This window comes from Hevea brasiliensis, chromosome 16 (assembly GCF_030052815.1).
Source record: "Hevea brasiliensis isolate MT/VB/25A 57/8 chromosome 16, ASM3005281v1, whole genome shotgun sequence".
In the NCBI taxonomy this organism is placed as follows: Eukaryota; Viridiplantae; Streptophyta; class Magnoliopsida; order Malpighiales; family Euphorbiaceae; genus Hevea; species Hevea brasiliensis.
In genome coordinates this window covers 69916760-69926690 of record NC_079508.1, presented here as the reverse complement: position 1 = coordinate 69926690, position 9931 = coordinate 69916760, and the positions used below count along the sequence as shown (strand labels likewise).

At 34.2% G+C, this 9931-nt stretch overlaps 2 protein-coding genes across 2 annotated transcripts; one reads left to right on the top strand and one right to left on the bottom strand.

Moving 5' to 3' along the window:
- Positions 1 to 337: 337 nt before the first annotated feature.
- On the bottom strand, positions 338 to 1409 carry LOC110664136 (probable WRKY transcription factor 43). The gene is made up of 2 exons (XM_021823702.2): positions 802 to 1409; positions 338 to 674 (listed from the first exon to the last, which is right to left on the bottom strand). Exons 1-2 carry the CDS (start codon positions 1173 to 1175, stop codon positions 497 to 499), a joined length of 552 nt encoding a protein of 183 aa, XP_021679394.2. The 5' UTR covers positions 1176 to 1409; the 3' UTR covers positions 338 to 496.
- A 5431-nt stretch (positions 1410 to 6840) lies between these two features.
- LOC110664152 (endoglucanase-like) lies at positions 6841 to 9635 on the top strand. The gene is made up of 8 exons (XM_058138600.1): positions 6841 to 7091; positions 7529 to 7741; positions 7884 to 8084; positions 8157 to 8234; positions 8331 to 8483; positions 8572 to 8680; positions 8838 to 9004; positions 9154 to 9635. Exons 1-8 carry the CDS (start codon positions 6870 to 6872, stop codon positions 9520 to 9522), a joined length of 1512 nt encoding a protein of 503 aa, XP_057994583.1. The 5' UTR covers positions 6841 to 6869; the 3' UTR covers positions 9523 to 9635.
- Positions 9636 to 9931: the final 296 nt, after the last annotated feature.

The window sequence follows — 9931 nt, the reverse complement described above, 5'->3', positions numbered from 1 at the left end:
ATTTTGCTTGATCAGGGGATTGAAAGGTGAAAGGATGGAAAGAAATTTTGATTTAGTAGTTCGTATCCAACAGAATGAGACTGAGAACCTGAACCAATCGTCCTTATTATTTTCTTTTCCTGCAATTCCTTTCTCCCCAATTAGGAGGCTAAACCTAGAGCTGATCAGTCTGATTGCGGGCTGGAGCCTGACTGGATATTTCAGTTTCAGGGCAAGCGGGACTATAACCAGACCGAATGGCCCCTTTGATTTTCGTACTAATTTTAGTTTGATTCTTATTTAAGATTTTTAATTTTTTTAAAGGGAAGGGTTTTTTTTTTGAAAATGAACTTCCCAATTCGGGTCCAATTCAAGTTCAGTCCTTTCACTTTTCCGTTGTATCAAACAAAAGTATCTTTCACTACCCTACATTCTACATCCTCCCAATTTTCCCTCCTACAGGCTACAGCCAAATGATGTTTCAGCTGAGTCACGTACGATGGAGACAATGCCAGAGTCAAATTCTAGATAGGAACTGCAACTGCCTTAGAAGGGGGCTTAAGCTTTCCATTACTTTCTCGGAAGGATGGTTATGCATGCCTTCGTATGTTGTCACTACGATGCTTGAATCTTTTGACAGCCTCTGGATCTGTTTCTTTACATTGCAGGTATGTTGCGTGCAGCGATAGTAGCTCCTTCTCCAGCACGTGGAAAACGACAATCATAAGAACATTATTCCAGTGAAAGAAAAAACTTTAATTAATATCACTGTCAGAGATTCAGTTCTTGATTATAGATAATTAATTAATTAAGCACATGTACCTTTGGTGGACGCTGTTTTTCACGGCCTTTTGTCCATATTTTCGCCACCTATAACCGTCATCAAGAATATCATCCACACTCCTGGTATGAAATGCAATTCTCGGTGGCATAGCATTCTTGGCCCTGCCACCCTTCTTCTTGTTTTTGCCTACATTCTCACCATCTCTGGCGGCCGTTGGTGGTGAGGGATTTTGATCACCGATTTTGAAGGAACCGGAGAGGAGGCTAATCCAATCAATATCAGAACCAAATTGAGAGTCCTGTCCAAGTTGGTCAGTTGCCATCGGAGGAAGCAGTGAAGTTAATGGAAGTAAGGGCTTGAAGTTTAAAACATCTTCTACAGTCGGCAATGGTGGAGTTTCTCCATTATCCATTACGAATTCTGGAAATAAGAGTTATTCGAATGTATGGGAATTTATGTTTGTGGGTTTAGTTGAACAGTTCCATGCAAAGATTAGCAAGAAAACCTTGGCTTGAAACCATAATTAAACCCAACTACACTTCACCTAATTCTGTTCAACCGTCCTCCTGCAAAAACATGTGCCCAAAACGCATCTTGGCCGTCTTAATCCTCAATTAGATAATGCTTTCTCCCACATGCAAGGAGGGCTAGGGCTTGTACCTTACTTGAAAGAATACAATATAATACATGCATGATTGGCTTCTGAGATGGTTTAAAGTTCATGGATTAATTATATGCTGTTAAACTTGTAAACTGGTATATATATATATATATATATATATATATATATATATATATATATATATATATATATATATATATATATATATATATATGTTGGTGAAGACAGATCACTAATCAAACGGCGATGTGGTGGTTTAGACTATATTTGTTAATGACAACCTAATCTTGGGCACAGTCATGCAGTAGAATATGAGCATTATTGTTTTGGTATATATACTCTAAATGATAAGGCTAATACAGTTTAATTTTTAAGTTGAAGAGAGCTCCAGAAAATCACTACTACTATAGACGAAACTATATTAATTGCAGCTTGAACAGAGAATGGTAAAGATAGTTAGGAGTTGGTTACCAATATACATGCGTACGTACATGTGTTGGCATAACTGTTATCATGCAACACGATAAGAAATTAAGAAATCTAATATGTGTGTGTGTTTAAATTGGTTCAAATTTTAATTTTAAAAGACTTTTTTATAATTACAATAATTATATATCAAAGTCTTTTTTTTCCTATTTACAAATTAAAGTCATTTATGTATTAATTAATTTCTAATTTAATTTAACAAAACTCATCATATTATAAATTAATTAAATATTGTAGAAGCACGTATAGTAAAGAGATTATTTGGTACATGTCACGACCCAACCTATGGGCCGGACCGGCACTAGGACCTGGGCCAGCTTAAAGCCCCCGAGACTCGTAGTAAGCCTAACTATTCACTTAACCCAACTCTAAGGCCCATTTGGGCCCAATTTCAAGAAATCAACCGGACAGAGTCCGGCCATAAAATGGACCTATCAACGGGGAGTTTTTGACTCACCCGACTTGTAAACACAGTAAATACTCAATTGGGAGCTCAGCTCACCCTCCACATACTCATCAGCATAAAAATAAATGGGAGCTTAGCTCCCTTATCCAATCCATCAAACATGCATAGCATATTAAGTTTACAGGTACAAAATAATAATTCAGTTTACAGACTCATATCAAATAAACATTCCTAACACATGCGGAAATTCTGAGATTTAACAAGTTTATACAAACATTAATAATCGACCTGCGAGGAAGAAAGCAGGTTAACCTCAAAAATATCCTCCTATGGCCTGGAAAAATATTGAACAAGAGTGAGCGTTCGACTCAGAGAGTAAAATATCAATTTTAACCATAATCTCTATAACTATCTAAAACTAATGCACCCTGTGGAGTGAAATGCAACATCAGCAACAATTCACATCATAACAGCAAAAAGGTAATTTGGAGCACTCACACACCCAGTAATATCAATCATAATATATGGGAGCTGATCCCCTATACAGCTCTCTTAAATCCAACCTGGTGCCAGCGAAGAACTCAAGCCGGACTTTCGCTTAATAAACCAAATCGGGGTCCCAGCGAAGAACTCAAACCGTGTCTACCCCGAAGGACCGGGTCCCAGCGAAGATCTCAAGCCGTGTCTACCCGTCCTATCCATAGTCCACACCACATCACACGCACGCACACTGCTCCAAATTACCACAACAACATACATGGCACTTTCACAGTTATGAATGCAACATAAATCGTGCCTAAAGTTTATCTACATAGATATATGCATATAAGTGATGCATGGGCATGCTTGAACATATAATAATAGTGAAATTACAATTAAAATTAATATTTTACTCACAGACTTGACAACGGTCACTATGGCATTGGGGAGGAAGAAGGTCATCGGCTCACCTGACAATTACATTACAATTATTTAATATAAATGACTCAATACAAATCAAGAAAAGACCAAGTACGTCCTAAGTCGTGCCGAAAATCCTGCAGAGTCTCCCCTATACCTAGGACCTACCCAACCTGAAAAATGGCTCAAAACACACTTCTATATTCACAATCCATATATCCACAACTCAATCACATCACACAGCCCCTCTTGGGCCCATCAAATCAGTCATCCATCACAATATGTAAAATTTCAATTTAGTCATTATAATTGATCATTTTTGCAAAAACTACCCAAACAAGCTCTAAAAATTCTAAAACTTTGCCCCGCAGTCCTTAGCAATATTACTAGGCTATTGCAAAAAGAATCATAATTTTCTGAGCTACCACGAATATTTTATGAATTTTTAATCCTATTTAAGCACTAGAAAATTACGAAAAAGCAAGGTTCGGGTTTACCTTTGCCGATTCCGACTTCGGGGACGCGCTCGGGACATCTGACAATGGGGGGTAGCCAAAACCTTGGTCCAATTCGGAGACTTTTCCGATGAAGTGCATGCGGCGTAAATTCACGCACCGGTCAACTGTCGAATTTTCGCGAATTGAGGATACCTACACGAAGCCCACAACACGGGGGTTAGTACATAAATTTTTCAGAATTTTCTAAACTTATTTAATGCTCGGAAAAACACTGCGAAGTTCCGTGGGACCCACCGAAAAACGGTGTCGAAAAATTTTGAAATTTATATCCCCGCGAAGCTCTCGACGAGTGGAGCGCTCTGGTACTCTCGGTTTTCTCGTGGGGTTCACGGTTTGCGAGAAATCTAGCCCGAAAATCAAAATGGGCTAAAACTTCCCGGGCAAAAATTGGACAAACCGCTCGATGGATTTCGGTGTTCTTGGTGTCTATGGAAAGCTCTCGACGAGTAGATGAATTTAGACACAAGACCCGGTCCGATTGGTGGCTGGATCGGCCGGATTTTGGCCGGGAAGTCGAAAAGTCGCTCACGTAAGGGAGGGGTGTTCGCCTGCGTTTTCCGGCCGTTTGGGGCGGCGGCCGGTGGGCTGGGACGGCTGGGGGTGGGCGCCGGCGAGCTGGGGTGGCAGGGGAGGTGGCGGGGCGGCAAGGGGAGGAGGGAGGAGAGAGAAAAAGAGAGAGAAAGGGAGGGAGGTCGGACGCGCGCGGGGAAGGGGAAAGAAGAAAAAGAAAAGGCCAGTCCGATTCGATCGGTTCGATCCGGTCCGGTTTGATTCGGCCGGTTCGATTCAGGATACAAAATTTTAAAATTTTTTACTCTGCTTCGGGACCGAAAACGAGGTCCAAAAATTCCTAAAAAATTTCAGAAAACTCTGAAAAATTCGTAGACTCCAAATATATTTTTAGTTTTGCCACGTGGTCTTTAAATTAATTTTTAAAAATCATCTAAATTTATATTTTCGAAAAATCGAACCCGATTTTTAAAATCCAAAAAATCTCAAATAATTTCTTAAAATTTAAATAAAATTAAAATATCAATAATACTCATAAAATAATAAAATTTAAAATTTTTGGGGTGTTACAGTACATTTAATATATATATATATATATATATTAAATGTATATATATATTAAATATATCAAATAATCTTTATTATACGTGCTTCTGCAATATTTTATTAATTATATATATATATATATATATATATATATATATATATATATATATATATATATATATATATATATATATATATATATCCTCACTGTAAATACGTGGGTCTTTGGTGATGGACAAAAGCCAGTGGAACAAGAAAAAGTTTGGAAAAACGGAAATGGAAAAGATAAGAAAAGCTGAGAAGTAGGAATCCATCGATATGGACGTTGCTTTGCTTTATACCCAAAAATGGCAAACCGTGGACTATCCATAGCTCATCCACATCACTCTCTCAACTATGTGCCTAACAAGTTAGGCCCTAAAGGAGACATGTTCCTGTGAAGGAGCATTTGCAGTCTTTTTATTTTTATTTTTTTATAAAGGAAAAAGATAAATATATGATTATGCACATTATATAGTTTAAATTTATTTTATTTAATTTTTATATTATTATATATATAGTCATGTTTGTCAAAAATTTATTTTTTTTCTAATTATTTTTTTAACTTTATAATCCTCCATTAAAAATATGATGATATGTAGTTTTTTTTTTTATAAGTAAAAATTATTAAAAAGAATTTTTTTTTCAAGAGGCTTCTTGATATAAATTTTTTTTATTATGATTTGAATTTCTTTTTTTTAAATATTATTTTAAATTTTATTGAAAATTTTAATTTGAAAAACTATTTTAGAGTTATTATAATTAAATAAAATATTTAAATTGATTTTTAATTACTTTTAATTAATTAATATATTTAATATAAAATTTTATTAATTATAATTCAAATAATTATATCAAATATATCAGTAATTTTTCTTTTTTTTTTTTTTACAAAAAAATATTTCCATGTGATTGCTTAACTATGAATTGGTAAAAGAGATGTGATGCGTGCCTAAAGGACTAACTTCCACAAACAGTAAACTTAGCACTTTTTAGACTTTGTTTGTTTTATAAGAAAAATATTTTTTTTATTTTTTATTATTTAAAATTTTTAAAAAATAAATTAATAAAAAATATTTTATTAATCAAATAAAAAAATAAAATTATTTTCTCTTTTCAAAATAAAAATTATTTTTTAAATTTTAATAATATTATTAAAATATAAAAACACTTATATACAGACATAAACTTTTAAAATTGTAACTAAATAATAAAAATTTAAAAATAATTTTTATATTTTTTATATATAAATTTTTTTATAAAATAAATAAAAAATTAATCTTATAAAATATTTTAGACAGTTGCATGTGTAGTATAGCATCAAAATAATAGTTTAGTCATCACTCTATTTTATAATATAAAAGGTTAAAAATTTATATTTTTTGAATTTAATTTAGAGCCAAATCAATTTATTTTTTTTTAGAATAAAAAGAATATTTTTTGAAGAAAAAAAATTATTATTAGTATATAATTAAGTAGTAATACAAGGAGAAAATGATTTTTACTGCAGATGCTTGTGATTATTATTGTTGAATGACAATCATCTTATATATATATATATATATATATATATATATATGCTAAAAAAACAATTATTTTAGAATATTTTCTGGCTTCTCATTTATTATCAAATTTCTTTATAAAAAAATTTAATTAAAATTTGAAATTTTAATAAAATTAACTCTAAAATTACTGAGTTAAAACTCAATTCAGATTTGGCCGGAAGATCACAATCACAAGTATGGGAGCACCAGAGAAAAATGCGAGTAACATGCATGAGAATTATGGTAGCTAATGACGTTGAGGAGTGGCTACTTCTACTTCTCATATATATATATATATATTCTAAAATGTAAAGTCTCTGTGACTCAAACTACTCCTTAATAAAAAAATAAAAAAAATAAAAACTCCTGTACAAAAGTCTAAATCCCTTATGCGATCTCCATCCCTCCACATGTCATCTTCATAACTTCCCCAAAATTCATCTTCTTCATTAGAACATGTGGGTACTTTTCTACTCAAATGAATCTATAAAGGCCACCTTTAGCTAGCTACTCCAAGCACGCACGCACACAAGTCATGGGGTGCACTAAACTTTTTTGGGTTCTTTTTTCCTCTTGTGTTTTGGCTGCTCAAGCTGGGCTGGCCATCGAAAATGAGAACTCATCAGGTTTTAGCTATGGAGATGCACTTGGCAAAGCAATCTTATTTTTTGAAGGGCAACGCTCCGGGAAGTTGCCTGCTGACCGGCGAGTAAAATGGAGGGCAAATTCTGCACTTTCTGATGGCCAGCCTAATAATGTATATATACATGCCTAATAGTACACGTTATCTGATTGAACAAACTGTGTTTTAATGAAAATTACATATCCATGCTAATAGTTATGAAGAGCAATGCCACATCTGTATAGCTTTCTGGTGTAGATATACAAAATTGGTAAAAGAGAGATCACTCATGAAATATTAAAGTAATTTCTTCAATTATTAGTTAGGATCATTTACATACATAAATGATTTTTCTTCCATTTTACTAGGTTTAGGATAATATTAACTTTTATTTATACACTTACATATTTGTTTACTTTATGCATGTGAAGCCTTACTAATAAGAAAGCAATTAAATTTATGAACATGCACATCTAAGTAGTTAGTTTTGCTTTAATGCTCAGCCCACAAATTATTCTTAAGAAAGAAAGCTTACTGTTATGGTAATTTGATATTGTGGTGTGTTTTGGCAGGTGAGTTTAATAGGAGGCTATTATGATGCTGGTGATAATGTTAAATTTGGATGGCCAATGTCATATACTGTTAGTTTATTGAGTTGGGCTGCAACTGAGTATCAGAAAGAGATATCTTCTGTCAACCAGCTTGGTTACCTCAAGGGTGCAATCCGCTGGGGCTCTGACTTCCTTATACGATGTCATACTTCATCCACCACATTCTACCCGCAGGTTTATATATTATCTCTTTCTCATAGAACCTTACCTTCAATTATGCAGAAAAGGTAGGAATGGATTTTATCTGTGAAAGTTCATGGAGAAGTGGATTAATTTCATTTTTAATTTACTGTGATATTATATTATCCTTTCACAGGTGGGAGATGGAAATGCTGATCACCAATGCTGGGAACGCCCAGAAGATATGGACACCCCTCGAAAACTTTACAAGATAACTCCTAATTCACCAGGCACTGAGGCTGCAGCTGAGGCCGCAGCTGCTCTCGCTGCTGCTTCACTTGTGTTTAAGGCTGTTGACTCCAGATATTCTGCCAAGTTGTTAAGCCATTCACGATCAGTAAGGCCAAAAAACCAGTATACGTACAATAAATCTTTAATACCTGTCTTATTCTAATTAAGGAATCTGCAGCTGTTTGAATTCGCAGACAAGTACAGAGCATCTTATCAAGCTTCTTGCCCTTTCTACTGCTCCTTCTCAGGCTATCAGGTAAAAAAGTTAAGCTACTGAAGATATTTAATTAAATATTTCTGCGTAATTATGTCTCTGTATGAGCTAATAGTTTCCCAATTAATTCTTATTAAGGATGAGTTATTGTGGGCTGCATCTTGGCTATACAAAGCAGGTGGAGAATGCAAGTACTTGAGTTATGTCTCCAGCAATAGTGGCTGGAGTCACGCAGTGTCTGAGTTCAGTTGGGACAACAAACTTGCTGGAGTTCAGACATTACTTGCAAAGGTATTACTATAAGAAGAGGAAAAATAAATTCAAAATCTTAAACACTAGTCTTGGAGCCTGAAAGGGAAATAGTATTATTTTTGTCCAGGAATTCTTTGCTGGGAATAAGGATTTGGATAAGTTTAAGACTGATGCAGAGTCATTTATATGTGCATTGATGCCTGGGAGTAGTTCTGTGCAGATTAGAACAACTCCAGGTAGGTATCTGAGTGCAGGGAAATTCTCCATCTCTTCACTCTAATTGGACTTGAATTTAAGTCTCCCAACTTGAAATTTCTAAAATCAAATCATTTTATATACCCTGGAAAAAGATCTGTCAAAATTTTCTGACCACTTTCTGTGCTTTTTTTGCAGGTGGGCTTCTGTATACTAGAGATAGCTCTAATCTGCAGTATGTCACCAGCTCCACCATGTTGCTTTTTATCTACTCCAGAACATTGACTGCACGCCATATCAGTAGGCTCCAATGTGGCTCTGTACATTTCTCTGCCTCTCATATCCGAGCCTTTGCAAAATCACAGGTACATACCAACTTCTCTTTTTCTGATGTATCCAACAAAAAGAAAATTCCTTGACCAATCCAATATGACCAAAATGAACATATAACAGGGTCAAATAGAACACTAAAGATTATGTTTTTAAATTGGGTTTTGGTGGATGTGCCATTTAGGTGGACTATATACTTGGAAATAACCCAATGAAGATGTCATATATGGTGGGCTTTGGCAGCAAATACCCAACCCAAATACACCATAGAGCTGCATCCATCCCTTCAATCCAAGTTCACCCAGAAAAGGTGGGCTGCAATGATGGTTTCTCAAGCTTTTACTCAATTAACCAACCAAATCCAAATACACATGTGGGTGCCATTGTTGGAGGCCCTGATTCAAATGATCAATACAAAGATTTGAGATCGGACTACTCTCATGCTGAACCTACCACCTATCTGAATGCAGCCTTTGTGGGTTCAGTGGCTGCTTTAATAACCAAGACAGGAAGCGAAGCAAAGTGCTCAGGACTGTTGCAGGAAACCGGCTAGCACCAAGAAATTGGTTGATCAAATGTAACTAATCACAAAAAATTAGTACTAATAAAGCCCTTATTCATGGGATCAAGTAATTAATTAATGCACAACGATAAACTTTGTCACTAGCTAGCAAGTAAATATTTATTTGGAAAAAATATTGTGATGTATGGATTTGAAAAAAATAATTTAAAATATTGTGATTTTAATAATTTGGAAAAAATCTCATAATACATTTGAAAAAAATAATTAAAAAAAATTGTAGCTTTTTAAGATTTTTTTATAACTAAAATATATTAAATTTAATTTAAAATCAAGTTTTAATAATCTCTAATATAATTAATAATGTATTTTTCTATATTGTAACTTTAATAATAATATCAAAATTAAATAAACCCGAAATAAAGAGCCTCCAAATAAAATA